The following is a 14,873-nucleotide window of genomic DNA, read 5'->3' on the forward strand; positions in this document are numbered from 1 at the left end:
TCTCTTCCTCTTCCATTGCATTCATTTGCAAAACCATTCCCTGCGAGATAATGGCAACGGTAAATCTATACTTTCATCCTATTCATGTTTACGTTTTAGTTTTGCTTTGCTATGCTCCGTTCCCGTGTTTCGCTATGTTTGCAGTATGACTGATGACTGCGAAGGAGAAACAGTTTCAACATGTCGGGGGGGAGGTGAGCTAAATAAACCCGCCGCCTGCCGCCAGATATAGTAGTGTGTATATATCTCTTATTTGTTTATCTTATACAACACACACACACACTCGTTCCCGCACGTGTTTGCCTCACATTGAAATTCGTTTCTACACTTTCATTCCTTCGCTTTGTAATGCTTGATTGGTGGTTTGCACAAACACACACACACTAGTAAATCTAACCCGAAATGGATATTACACATTTAACTTTTTAGATGATTTTGCAAGAGACAACAAAAACATGCCAATTATTGATGATACTCTTTTGGTTCTATTGCAGCAAGTTCAAATCGGTCAATGATGGTGGTTTGTAGTTACGAAAATTACCATCTTTCGCATGCGGTGGTTGTTTGTGAGAACGTAACGTAGGAAGAATGTTTTATTGGTTCTGTTCGAATACACACAGGAATGGTTATGAACAACTGTACATTATTACATCTGCACTAAAACAAAAATGCGCAACTGTTCCGTGCGCATGTTAACGAGGTTGCAGCTCAATCAACATACCACAAACACAAACGCCAAATTATTAGCCCAGAGTTTAGCACATTCCGTCTATTTGGCTGTGTGTTGTTGTTTGTGCAAAGTGTTGTTCCAACGTCAGCCAGTTATATCCATTTGTACAAAATTCTACATAGTCTATTGAGTTATGGTTGTGTTGGGTTTGTGTGTGTTTTGCGTGTATTTTGCTATTGTTAGTTTGCAGTCTAGTTCACTTGGTTGTGGGTTTTAGGTTTGCTTTCACCACACTGGTAAGAAACAAAAACTGGTTACTGGTACCGGGTGGGTGCAAGCCACTCCCTCTCTCTCTCTGTGTCTTGCTCTGTTCAAAGTTCAAGGCATTGCATATGGATATGGATACTAGAAACTAAAACCTCTTAGTGTAATAGTTTGCGCACTTTCTTGGAAGTTTTGTTGCGCAGCGCGTTATATGCCTTACTCGATGCGGCATCATATTGGAATGCGGTTCAGCTGGAACTAAAATCATATATACTGAATGTTTGTGTGTGTGTGTGTTTGGAGGTGGAATTGTAAGATTTGCTTAAACAATACTATCCATTTCGTTCACTATTTAGTTAGTTCTGTTGTGTTTTCGCTCATACATGGTAACACACACCCACACACACGCACACATGGAATCGGTGTTGATTGGTTCCTCCGGTTGTGGATGATGGTACGAAGTAGTTATGGTACTTTTTTACGATGAAGTTATAGAACAGAAGCTACAGATTTGGCAAACCGACACGCAAATCAATCAGACTTGAAAGCGTTTCAGATTTATCACCCCTTACGTCCAAAGTATGAGAGTAACCATTTACTAGAGTAGGTAATTAAAAACAATCTAACAAACATATCGCAACATATCAGGCAGTGTGTAATTATGTGACTTGAGAAGAATGTTATTAATACTAAAAAAAGTGAGGGAGCTACACAAAACGCCAAACATGGACGCTACGTTTCGAGTGTAAAACAACTGGGTTTGGGTTTGCTTTTGTAAAGTGTTGCTTTTTGTTGCACTAGCATCGTTGTAATCGATTTGTTGGCAAGAGATAGAGTAGCGTAAAAGATACGGGGGGGTTGCGGCAAGGTGTATGGTACTAGAGAGGTATATTAGAATGTTCCGAGTATTACAGACGATCAGTCAGTGGATCATCTGCAACCGCTTGGAAGGAAAACGAAATGTTGCCGTTTCACAGTCCAACAGGTTCTCTAAATTAATATTACTTGGTTGGTAAATGCTTGCAGTTTTTTTTTGCTTGCTTGCTTGATGCTTGTTTTTAGTACTACTTGTGTAAATGATGAGGACGCAAAAGATGCAAAATTCAGTCGCGTGATCATTACGTGATATGATATGGTAGATGAGTACAAACGAATCATTCGTATAATAGCCGCTAAATATATTTGTATATGTAAAAGAGAACGCCCATTACTTATAAGGTGCAAATAGTAATTCTAATGCACCACGCGTGCATGACGCTTGCGCATCCTTTTGCTTGCCCTTGGTTGCGCTCCCGACACACGCACGGGGTGGGGGGGTGATGGTGTGTGTGTTTAATGTACGATTACTAATTCTACGCCCAAAAAGGTGCGCCACTATACGCAACAACAACACTTTGCTAAAGTACGCACATATCACATCAAAATACTACTTTCAAATGAACGCAACGGTTGCGGTGCGCTTAATGGAAATGAATGTGAAAATATGCAAAAAAAGGACAGAAATTCAAGTACATTTCGAGTATATAAAGTGTAATGTGATGTGTGTACGAAAATGAAATAAATGCAATCATACCACCACTATTCGACAGTTGATGTAAGTAAGCGATGGGTGCAATTGTACAATGCGGGCTGACCGTTATACACGATCGGCAAATCCATTATGCGAAAGGTAGTTAGAAAGCTGCTGCAGTATGCCGTAAGTAACTACCGTGGCTAGTTTGTTTACTTTCTTTTTTTTAAGTCAAACTCTATGTTTCCTCTATGTGATTCGAGCGTCAAATCTGTGACCGCAAGGACATTACTCAACACCAGCCGGGTATCTGTTCTGTCGTGTGTGAGAGAGATGTTTGTTTTATAGTAATGATATTGCGCAATGCATCTTCTTCATCTACACTACGCGAGTGGTCGCGATGTCTAACTGCAACTGTAAGCCGCGCCCCGCTTTATCCATTCATTCTGTATTAATTCCGCACTCCGTACGATCATCTATAAACACACATACACGCACTACACACACACACACACACTCTCTCTCTCTCACTCACACACACTGATGATGATGTGCATTCCATAAAATCATCACATTCACATGCCTTATAACGTATAAAGGACGTGCAGCATATCATTACATACAAGCGCGTGCAGCGTGTTTCGTGTACCAAAGTCTGTGTTGCAGGTTTCCCACGCATGCAACCGATGTATGTTGTTGCGCCTGTTTTGCTGCCTCTTTGTTGCTATTATTTTCTACATTTTTTTCTTATCGCCCCTGTGAAACACCTAATTTGGTAGTTTTCCTCCCCCCCAGCTACTTGTGTATACCTAATTGAGTATGCGTTTTATGTTTAAAAGTCAAATCATTAGCCAAGTCTCTTTGAATCAACGTGTTCCATCTTACATAGTAGCAACAACGCTCCGTACTGGCGATCCACCCACGTGTACCAGTACTACCGCCGGGGTGGGAGCGCTTTGATGCCGGTATATGAATACAGTCAATGTTTCCGCGCTATTCGATTATGTTTGCGTTTCTCATCCTTATGTCCGCTCTCGAGTCCGCGAGCAACGGTGCAACGGTGATCCCAAGGACAAGAACCCAGTGCCGTTTCCGTTTCACCCTTTTTAGTTGTATTTGTTTTGTTTTTAGAATGTAATGCTATATAGATTAGTTGCTACTCGAATAGTAGTAGTTTGCATTCTTACCGTTTTCTTTACCAGTGTGTTCTCCCGCTGTTTGCTTCCTTCACTCTCCCCTACCCAAACGTCTGATACGTGCATGCCTTTCAAGTGATACGCTAATAATATCAGTCTGACCGTTTGATGTTTCATTTTGACTTCGCTAGCAAGTAGTAGCAAGCTTACACTAATAGCATCATTTTTTTCTTTCTGTTGTTTTAGCCGTTATGCCGAGCGTTGTACACAACAAGAACAGAGTATGGCCTCTACACCAATGCTGAATCAAACCGGTGCTCTCGCGTCTGTCCACTTTGCCGAACAATTTCTACTTGGAAAGTACTCTTTAGAGAATAAGCCCTAAATTATGAACAAGCATTTGTTAGTGATTACGTGGCAAACAAAATCGTGGGCAATGATCAATGATCATACATTGCAGCCTTCATTGGGTCCGAACGCAGGATCTTTTTGGTTTTTGAAAAAAAAAAAAAACGTGGAAAAAAGGAACATAATGCAATCGGTAAATGTACGGACGTATTATTCGACCGATTGATGAAGTTTCGTTTCGCTTCCCTGGTTGGTGCCCCACCTTGAAATACACCTCCCTCTGATCCCCGCAGTAACACACACTAAATGGCAGTAATGATTGTGATGTTTGGGTGAGTGTTTAGTACGTACTACGGCCGACCACGGATTTGTCGACTCGCTAGGTTAAACTTTAATTTTCATATTAGTTTTAGTTTTAGTGTGAAATTTGGTTTTTTTGTCTTCAAATATGTTCTATTTTAATCTGTTCTGTTCACTTCTGTTGTGCGAATGCGATGCATTTCTTGTCTGTCGTGTCCGATGGTTTCGATCGTCTCCCGTTCCGTCGACGCCATCATTATTGATGTGAGACAGTAGCGTCGAACAGTTGCTTAATTATAAAGTTTTGGTAGGAAATTAAGCTAGGTAGCTGTTTTGTTTTTGTTTTAATTGCTTACTAGAGAGAGGATTATTACGATCCGATCCATAGCTTGTCTGTGGTTGGCTATTGAGTTTCCTAGAATAGTTGAGTATAATCGAATTTTGAAAATTCTTCTAAATCTTATCAGAGAGAGAAAGAGTTACACAGTTTCGTCGAAAGGGGGCTATAAAATTACATACATACGCCCACACTCAACAAACACATTCCATGCGTTTGGGCGTGGATCATTTCCGATAGAAAAATGGCAATTGGAGGCTTCCTGGGAAGGGATGGGGGGGGGGAGGTTTGGTTTGAATAAAATCATTAAACGGCGTTGGAGGAAAAAGGGGATGATGCTTGTACTGTCGCCCTACTTGTTGGTAAAACCGTTGTTGGTTGATTGCTAGTTACGCGTCAATAAGTGATAAAATATGGCGATGCAACAATAAAACACCAACCTCGCTCGTTAACGATTTGCAGCGCGCGTGTGTGTGTGGATTGTGGATCTTCGATGCCATCGCTCCAATTTGCCACGCTTGCCAGAGGGGTCGTTTAGGTCTCTTAGGTGGCGTAGTGATCAAACGAACCGAGATACTCCAGCGCAGCACGATAGCAAAACTGATATTGATCCTGTTGGGAGGAGAGATAAAACGTTCAATGAAAGTAACATGTTATCATTAGTCCGTTTAATTGTCCTCGTGGAGCAGCGCGAGTGGGGAGCAAAAGATTGTTTTGAATGACGCTTTTCCCCACCCAAACTTACCTCGGTCTGTACCATTGCCGGTCGCTGGGAGCGCAGTATTCGCACCGTTTGGAATACGTCCAGCACACCCTCGTACTGCATCCGCTCCAGCACGATGCTGAGCGTGATAAAGACGCCAGTGCGACCGACGCCCGCACTGCAATGTACCGTAATCGGACCATCCTGGCCGAACTGTTCCTTTGTTTTGTGCACCTGGCCAATGAAGTCGATAAAACCTTCGCCCGACTTTGGTACGCCCTGTTCCGGCCAGTCAATGAACTGGAACTGGCGCACCGTGCGGGACGAGCCGTCGCGCGCATCCGTCACCTTGAACTCTCTCAGTTTGTACTGCGGCATGTTGTACTCGGCGATCGGATCCACCACGTAGCACTGATAGCGCACCGAACGCTCGTGAGGCCAGTATTGGAAGCATTTTTCCTGCGAACGAAGGAAAGGAACGTCAAAGTCAAACATTAATTGCTTGCTCATATTACCTACTGGCTGCGCACACAATGTATGGTTGAAAACGACATGGGCGGCGCTGAAGAGAAGTGCTACGTGAGCACCACCACATGAATGAAGGAGAAGTTTACAAAACGACTTACCCGTCCCATTTCTTTTAATTTGGTTAGCATAACCACGATGGTTGAGTTGTGTTCCCAGAGCATTCGCCAGAAGTCTTCGGCCGTTTCTTGTAGAGGTCCTTGGGCGGCAATGTAAGCGTTTCGATACCGATAGCTTGTGTACGAAGAAATGAGAGAAGCAATTATTTTAAACCACTCACTCACACACAAAATGTGTTTCACAAAAATCTCTACATACCCATCAACCAAACTAGCATTGATGTAGTCGCTTCCCTCGACTCCTCGGATCGGTGTCAGGCAGACACGGGACGATTCGTACGGCAAAATGTGGACCAGGCGGTTTTTGTGCTTATTGCAGGGCAGGTTGGCCGTGACGAACCGCGTCGAATCGGCCTTCACGTTCGACAGCTTCTTGTACTCCATCTCCATCCCGGTAATGTTCTCGTGCGGCTCCGTTTGCATCAGCTTCTGGATGTGATTGTGCAGGCTGCGGGCGGGCACCTCCGTACTGCCGCAGATGACCGCCTCCAGCAGCGCATCGTGGATGAAGATGTACTGATCCTCCGTCTGTACCATGTAGTTGCGCTGCGCTCGCAAACACGTCACGTGCCCGTAGATGTCGATCGTTTTCTCGTACTTCATGCGCTCGAGCATGGAATCGATCACGATGTAGCAACCGGTGCGGCCCACTCCGGCCGAACAGTGGACGATGATCGGGCCCGATTCCGATGGCGTGAGCGACTTGGTGCGGCGCAGGAACTGCAGGAACGGTGCCGGATGGTCCGGTACGCCGTGATCCGGCCAGGCCGTAAACTGTAGCTGCTTGATCTCGCGCCGTTCGTTGCTACCGTTGCGGTAGATCTGGAACGTGCGGATCGAGTACGTCGCCAGCTCCTGCGTTTCCGTGATTGTCACCGTCATGGCCCCGTACACCTCGGTGCCCCGGGCCGGCCAGTACATGTCGCACTTGATGCGCGATCGCTCCTCCAGCCTCGTCATCATGACGATCGTGGACGACTTCAGTTCCCAGCACATGCGCCAAAAGTCACCGAACGTTTCCTGCAGCGGCCCTTGCGTGGCCACGTACGCATTGTGCTTCCGATACCCGTCGCAGTAGTTCGCATTGATGTAATCCGATCCCGGCACGCCCTCGATCGGGGGTAAGATTACCCGTGAATGATCGTAGGAGGTGACGTTTGCGTAGCGGTTCTTTGGCTTGTTCACCTCCATGTTGGAGTGATCCCAGGTGAACTGTTGGCCCGGCTCGATGCTTTCGTACTCTTGCGAGAATTTCAGATTATCGTTCGCTTTCAGCCGCTCGACATGGTTGGCCAGCTCGGCAATCGAGATCGGTGGGTGGCTTATCATGCCCGGCGTTTGGAAGTTGATTCGCCGCATGTCCACCGGATCGGTCGGGGCGGGCCCAGCACCCAAATCGGCTGCCATCAGTGGTCGCGTAACGGCGGCCTGGTCCGGTGCCTTGCAAGGCTGTCGGCGACGGCGCACAAAGTACACCACGAGGAAGCAGACCGACAGCACCAGCGCGGCAATGATCGGTCCAACGACCCAAAGCATGCCCGGCTCTTCATTTTTGCCACGAATGATAATTTCCGTATCCTGCGGAACGTTGGGATTGGGACGATGGGGTGGTTCGCCGGTCGGAGCCTCTTTCATGTCCAGCGCTAGAAACTCGGAGAACGGGCTCGACGTGTACAGATGCTTCTGGGGCGTATCGACAACGGCACGTACAAAAATGCGATACCGCTTTCCTCGTTCGAGCTTTTTGTTGGTAAAATTGTGATTCGTTTCACCCGAGCCGAGATGGAACGTGTACGGAATGTTGCGCTGCAGGAACATGGCCGCAATGTACGGTGCGTTCAGACGGTCCAGCTTGGGGCGCGATGGCAGCAGCTCCTCGGTAAGGAATTGGTCCGGTATTTTGTGCAGGTTCGCCTTGTCCTCGGGCACGACAATCAGGTAGTAGTGTGAGATGGGACCATACTCTTCCGATGCTTGCGGCAGTATGACCTGAATTTCCTCCCCGTTCACGACGCCGTAAAAGTCGGGCTGCACCATCGGCTGCGGGGCTGCCATCTGTGTCGTGACCGTGATCTTTGCCGGCGGCTTGTACGAGTAGTCGGTCGGGACCGCACTCACGTTCACGAAGTAGGTCGTGAACGGCGACAGTTCGCTGATGGTGTGCGACTTGACGTGACTCTTCAGTATGATTTCCTTCCTCGGCAGGATCTGCTTCTGCGAGATGCCCTGCGAATCGACAAACTCTTTCACCGCATCGAACGATATCTTGTAGTTGATGGGGTTCATCCGTATCGGAGGCGCCCAGCTGAGCGTCATCGAGTGTGTGCTAACATCGTGCGCACGCAGATTCAGCGGGACATCCTCCGGCTTCACCTTGACCGTCGCTTTCTCGCTCAGCTTGCCGAGTCCCGTTTTGTACATCGCGGCAATGGCGACCGCGTACTGGGCAAACTTTTCCAGATTGATCAGATCGGCCGACTCGGTCACGCCGACCACCTTCGTCTGCCACTCGTCTAAATCTTCGACCGCGGTCATGGTGTAGAAAATTTTGTACCCCACCAATTTGCCCCTGGACGGTACCGGTTCCCACCAAACTTCCACCGTCTGCTCGGACGTCGCGACGGCTTGCACCGAAAACGGAGCCCGCCCCATATCGCGCTCCGTCGCAATGACGACCTTCTCGCTGAACGGCCCAGCGCCCTGCTTAGTGTACGCCCGTACCCGCACGATGTACTCGGTGCTTTCGTCCAGATTCGTAAACACGGCCTTGCGCACCGTAGTGTTCCGCTCCGTGCCCAGCCCGTGGTCAATCTTCTTGTGGAACTGCACATCGTACCGGGTAATTTGGCCGTTCCGATGCTCGCGCGTCGGTGGTTCCCAGGTAATGCACACCACGTCGGGCGTTTGGAATCGGACGGCTATACCGGTCGGCGGACCGGTCGGAGAGCCTTCGGGTGTTTGCAGATGTTTGACCGCTTCCTGCCCGATGCCGATATGGTTCATGCCGGCCACTCGGAACTCGTACTCCACCCCCCGCTCCAGATCGTTGATGCGTTTCACGTTCAGTTGCGTTCCCTGCAGTATCTCCTCGTTCAAGGCCTGCTCGCGGACGCCCCACCGTACGCGATATCCTCGCAGCTCACCGTACGTCTGTCGGGGCCGTTCCCATTCGAGCTCGATCGATACGGTCGGATCGCGCTCTAGAATCTTGAGCGTGACCGTCGGCCTGATCGGCACGCCGCCGGGTGTTTTTACCGATATGGGAGCACTGCGATCACCATCCCCTTTGCGCGTTAGAGCGGCCACCTGGACCGAATATTTCGTATCCGGCTGTAGCCCTGTCACATTGTACTCCAATCCATCTACGACATCGAACTTCATCGGTTCGTTCAACAGTCCCTTACCCTAAAGGTACGCGAAAAAATGAAATATTGCGTATTGTTTTATGCGTATATCTGCATATAGTCAAACAAATCCATAGTTCCGAAATTTAACACTCGCTTACCTCTTCCTTCATTTCCTGCACGTGTATGTGATAGCCCCGGATGATGCCGTTACGGTTTTTCTCCTTCGGCGGTTTCCACGTCACGTAGATGGTGGTCGAATTGACGGGGCTTGCCTTAACGTCTTGTGGGTCGCCAGGCACTGCAGAGTTGTAGTCGATCGAGACCGTCCATCCATTATCCATCATCATCATCACGAATCGTGACGAGGAAGGGAGAGGGAAGGGCAGAACGAAATATGTTAGCAACACAACGAATATGGAAACTTTTTTCTCTTTCTTAAGCAAGTACAACGGAAGAATTAAATTCCAAAAAAAGAAACATCTACGATACATTATTGAGCAGAGTACATAGGGCAGAACGAAAGTATGTTAGAGGGGATGATGGGTTAAACCGGGTAAATTAAATTAGTTGTTTTGAATTAAAAACGAACAAAGATTGAACCGTCTGCCCCCTTTGCAAACGGGACTCCCAATAGAAATAGAACACAACATTTGAAGAAGGTTGTAAAGGTTGTTGTAATTTGCTGTAGAGCACGGTTGTTTGTTAGGCGCCAGGCGTTCGAAATAATAAAGCGATCATATGAACGAGAGCCATTACGCCATCCTCCTCCAGTGCGCGATGACTATAGACAACGGACTGCGGTTTTGATTTTCGTTAAAATACAACTAAAGTTAAGAACATCTTGTCCCTTTACTTTTCGACTATAGCCATTGCTTCTATTGCTTCCGATGAAACGATCCCTTCAATTAAAGTCCCTTGTTGCGAAAGGTAACCATTCGAAAGCGGGGGGTGGTGGTTTGTGGGGGGTGTGTAATCTCAACCGCAAAAGCGGGTGGGTGAAGGAACGTGCGAGAGTTGGTTATTACTAAGAAAAGACCCTTTTTCTTGGGACGGTAAAACATTGCTTCTAAATAATTCTGACTTTCATTAGTCGAAAAGATTCAACGACGAAGAAATATTCGAGCAATTTCATCGTTCGATACACAGAGTGAGTGATAGGGGAGAGAAGGGGCAGTAGCAGCAAAGGGAGTTTAAACAGCTTCTGCCTAAGTTCTTGTGGAACCCGGGGCGAAAAACATTTAAAATTCCTTACACACGTGGCTGTGAGGTTTATTATGGGAAACCAGCACCTACATAACTTGCCAATAATGCTGCACATTTGGGGGCAGCATAGAGCGTAGATAATAGTTTTTGCATGCAACACAATGCATGGTGGAACCATCTTCCTGGGTGTTTACACCACATGCACCAAAACTCGCGGCTATAGTAGTGCTCTTGCACTATGGCAGCATGTTTTTACACAACGCATTCATGATGGTTTTGGTTCTGGGCAGTTTTCTGGGTTCGATTCGCAACTTTTTTGTCCCTCCCAGCAAAACGACGTACCTCCATCGAAAAGAAGTGCGCAAAAAGTTTGTATCTCTTTGGCAAACAAAAAAGGGTGGTGGTGGTCCGGGTGGTAAATCTTAATTCAATCCCCGCAGAGACAACTTAGACTGGACGGAAGTCTACTCTGCAAGGATCCTGAATTGAATCAGAGAGAGAGAAAGAGAGAGAGAGAGAGAGAGAGAGAGAGAGAGAGAGAGAGAGTGAGAAAGGAAGAAAGGTAAAGGTGGATAGTGAAAAGGGGCATGATGAGGTTGGCATGCTTTCACCTTGGGGTAAGTGAGCGAATGATGAAAGTTTGGAATGGAAACAGCAACGACAAACTGTTGGCAATCGACCATTGGCGGAGAGGTTAGTTTTCAACTAGTTACTGTGCAAAAGCGAAAAGAATGTACTCTGTGTGTTGCGCGATCGTGCAAAGACGCTCTGGGAATGGTGAGCTCTGGTACAAAGCAGCACCAGAAGCTTGTTGATCGAGCTGGCAACACAATGAGCACAGGAAATTGCGGTGGTCAGTATGCCCACCCTAAACTGGCACTACTGTTGCTAGATTTCTGCCCTGGAAAGCACACCCTACTCTCATGCTCGCTCACTCCCCCCGAGCCAAACCATGCAGACACAGGCGATGCACTTGGCGTAAAGGAGGGAAAAGAGAAAATTGACTCGACTCGAAGCGTCGTAACGAGTTTAGAATGAACTGAATAATGATGTTGCTTTGGGGAGGGGGGGGGGGGGGGGAGATTGCGCACCACCAACCCATCTGTCCCATCAAAAGACCGACCGGGTAGGACATACGCTTCACAATCGTTCGGTCGGGTCGGGGTTTGCTGCTGGGCTGTATGACAGTTTTCCTCCCTCCGTAACCGGGGAGAGCTTTGAAAGGAAAGAATGTACAAACTCGGTGTGTGTGTGTGTGTGTGTGTTTCGATGAAAGGCAAAAGGACAGTTTGTGCCTGACAATGTCAAAGAAAAAGCAGTGTTGTATCCTGTCGTTAGTGAATGGAGGATGACACAGCATTCAGGCGGAGGGAGGGACACAGCGTGAGACACGCAACTGCAACTGGTGGGCACAAAAATGTGCAAAAGTGTGCAAGGCAAAGTTGAGCAAGCGAGTTTTGATGTGAGTTTAAATGTGGATTTAACTGTACTAACTTTTTCCCGACACGCGTTCACGATCTTTAATGTGTTCGGGGTTAGCGCTTAGAGTATGGGGAACGGTTGAAGCTTCCCTTATTTTGCTTCCCTGCGCTTACTATTATGATTGATAAGCGGGATGAATGCACGTTAACATTGCACGCCTTGTTTCTTAATTAGCCTGGATGCCTGCAGAAGCACAATGGCAAGTGTCCAGTTAACATACTTTTCATCCGACTTTAGTTTCATTGTAGCCTCTAAAAGTTAATGCCACCCAACTCTCGGTTATCATTCTGAATCCAATCGCTTTCCACAGCAACCGATGGGCTGATCGTGACAAAAAAGGACTACACCAACTCAAACATCTACTTGGTGAGGGGCTAAAACTGACACTGACATTGCTGCTACCGTCGTCACTGAATATAAATAGTCACCTTTATCGCGCACGTCGGATACAAATTAGGTATTATTGGACTATCGAAAGGGCCGGGATACGATTCATTCGCCATTCGCCACACCTTCAATAAAAACCTGTGGCCATTAAAATCTCGATCGTTTCTCTCCTACCTTCTGCTTAAGAACCTTGCTATTGTACCCTCTCTCTCTCTCTTTCTCGTTTTAGTCAGTCTAAAGATGTCAAGACGTGAAAAGCTAAGCAGTTAGCAGAAATAGGGGAGAAAAAAACCATCGTCCACCAGGGCTGTCCTTCCCGCGATAAGGCGATAATGGTAGCTCATGAGCTTGAAGTCATTGCTGCTCCTTCTCCTCCTGCTAGATGCGATGTTTTGTAACTGCAAATGGTTCCTACAACACTGCATTGGGCCGGGTAGTAGCTAGCACTATCACATCCGGCGCGGCTTAAGCTACGACCGGCACAAAACTACGAAATCGAAAGAAGATTCCGATAAGATCCCATTCGCAAAGGTTATGTAAGGGGGGGGGGGGGGGCGAATATAGTGCTATTCTTTCTGCTCGTTCGAGCAAACATCGATCGAACGGCACATTTAACTTGAAACTAAGCTCTGTTCCACCACACATTCCAAACGAAGTTTCCACCACGTGTGTTGTGGGAGAGCGGCTAAAGAAGTAGAAGGAAGAAGGAAGAGGAAAAAATGGGTTTCTTCTGTCGTTGACGTTGCAGATTTTTTGTAGTTACTCCCTATGCGCTTCAAGCCCGATCTTTTAGCTCTGAGACTATACTCACAACAACAGAAAAAAACCCATTTAGCGAATAGCTATAGCACAGAATTCCCACGGCAAATATGGAATTACTGCGGTTTTCGGTTATTGCAAAACGGACGAAATCCATTCGACTAGAGCGGAGGAGGTTCGACTTGCAGCAGAGCGCTTCAGCCGAGAATAGAGAGCACACGGGAAAGGAGAAGCATATTAAAACGAATGGTTTGCTAGCCAAAACCTGGTTGGTAATAGTAGTAGCAAGAGCAAAAGAAGAAAAGGGAAAAAAATCCCAAATGCATTCGTGCTGTCGTGACTAAATGTGACTCACGTTGCATTTAATGCGCTTCGTTTCTCACGATGGCTTAGCGGCGTGTTTCGATTTCCAAATCCGCAGCAAAAGGACTGTGAGCCCTTTCTGTGAGTTTGTTTTCATGTATTTTGTTTGTACCGCTGCTGCTGCTGATCCATCGGCAATAGTAGCAGCAAAGGGAGATGAAATTGTTTTCCACATGAGCGCAGACAAACAACGGTGAAAATCAATCGAACGTAGAGCGAGCACTCAGGAGAGAGTCCAAAGAAGCGCTGCTGTGCGCCCGAAGAGGTTGACAACAAATGCAGATTTATCACTTGGTGTGGAATGTGGACTTTTTTGGCTGTGCATTCTGGATTTACTCTCTTTGAAAGATCTTCTTTTCGAGTAGTTTTTCAGAAGTAACACAAGAACCCATCGCGCGACACATTGATCGATTGTGATTATCTCGCTCGGCGTGTTTAACAGATCATTACGAGCTTAAAACACATGTTCCATTTTCACCTTTAACACGACCATATCATTAAGCAAAAGTTGTAAAGGACCTGCTGTTGCTGCTGTGTCTGCCGTTTCTGCCGACGACGACGACGACGACGGCATGAGATTTTCGCGTTGGCACTTTAGCTTCACCCATCCCATCGCGCACCGACCAGGTCTTGGGTCGTGGCGGCCACACTTGCAGCTACAGCCAAACAGTTTTCCCCCGTCTCACGCCATGACGCGCCAGTGCGCTGGTCCAATCGTCATCGCCGTCGTGTGATGGGAGAAGAGACGAAAGATAGCAATCTAGTAGAATGGTTTTGCTGCTGCAACATCTTCCGGTAGCTGCAGCTACCATAGGATCATAGTGATATAGTGTGGGCAAGCAAAAAGAGGGCAATGGGGAAAAGGAAAGAAAAAAATGTGCAAGCTCTCTTTTTGCACACACGACTTCCTTCTTTCTCCCCCCAGGGGGGGAAGTGAAACACTCTCGGTTGGCAGACACAGACCAACCCTGTGTGTATCACTCGTTCGCTGTTGCTTGGTGGTGAATATGTTGTTAACGTGCACGATAATATGTGAAACGATCGGATAGTTCAAAGGTTGCACCATCACCAGCCACTATAGGCTAAGCGCGGACGGACTTGATAAAATTCGCCATGAGAACGGCGACATGGTAGAGGGAAAGGAGGCGCCTAGTGCACGATCGTAACCGGGGGGGCACACAAAGTTTACGCTGCCGTAGCAAAATTTTGGGTGATTTCTGTCTCCTGGGCAGAATTTAAAGTTTAATTCTGTTTTTCGTTCGTTCGAAGAAGATACGGTTTCTTTTTTTTGGGTGTTGTCTCCTATTTCTCTACTCAAAGGACGGCACTGCCACAGAGCTTCTACAGAGCTTTGGTAGACAATTTTCTTTACCCAGCAGTGAGAGAATCTGGAATATTGCCCGTCTCGGGGGAGAAATCG

The 14,873-nt window shown here is 47.1% G+C and overlaps 1 protein-coding gene across 27 annotated transcripts in view; it reads right to left on the reverse strand.

Annotated features, from left to right (window-relative positions):
• Positions 1–3,231: 3,231 nt before the first annotated feature.
• The window catches only part of LOC1279520 (tyrosine-protein phosphatase Lar), a 234,157-nt gene continuing 222,515 nt past the window's right edge, over positions 3,232–14,873 (reverse strand). For all 27 annotated transcript variants that reach the window (XM_061660324.1, XM_061660321.1, XM_061660322.1 and 24 more), the window contains 5 exons: positions 9,418–9,557; positions 6,112–9,317; positions 5,895–6,027; positions 5,311–5,727; positions 3,232–5,177 (listed from right to left, as the gene is read on the reverse strand). In XM_061660324.1, the coding sequence (XP_061516308.1) occupies positions 5,109–5,177; positions 5,311–5,727; positions 5,895–6,027; positions 6,112–9,317; positions 9,418–9,557 (3,965 nt within the window). In that variant the 3' untranslated portion in view covers positions 3,232–5,108. The remainder of the gene's footprint in view (positions 5,178–5,310; positions 5,728–5,894; positions 6,028–6,111; positions 9,318–9,417; positions 9,558–14,873) is intronic.

Source organism: Anopheles gambiae, chromosome 3 (assembly GCF_943734735.2).
Source record: "Anopheles gambiae chromosome 3, idAnoGambNW_F1_1, whole genome shotgun sequence".
In the NCBI taxonomy this organism is placed as follows: domain Eukaryota; kingdom Metazoa; phylum Arthropoda; class Insecta; order Diptera; family Culicidae; genus Anopheles; species Anopheles gambiae.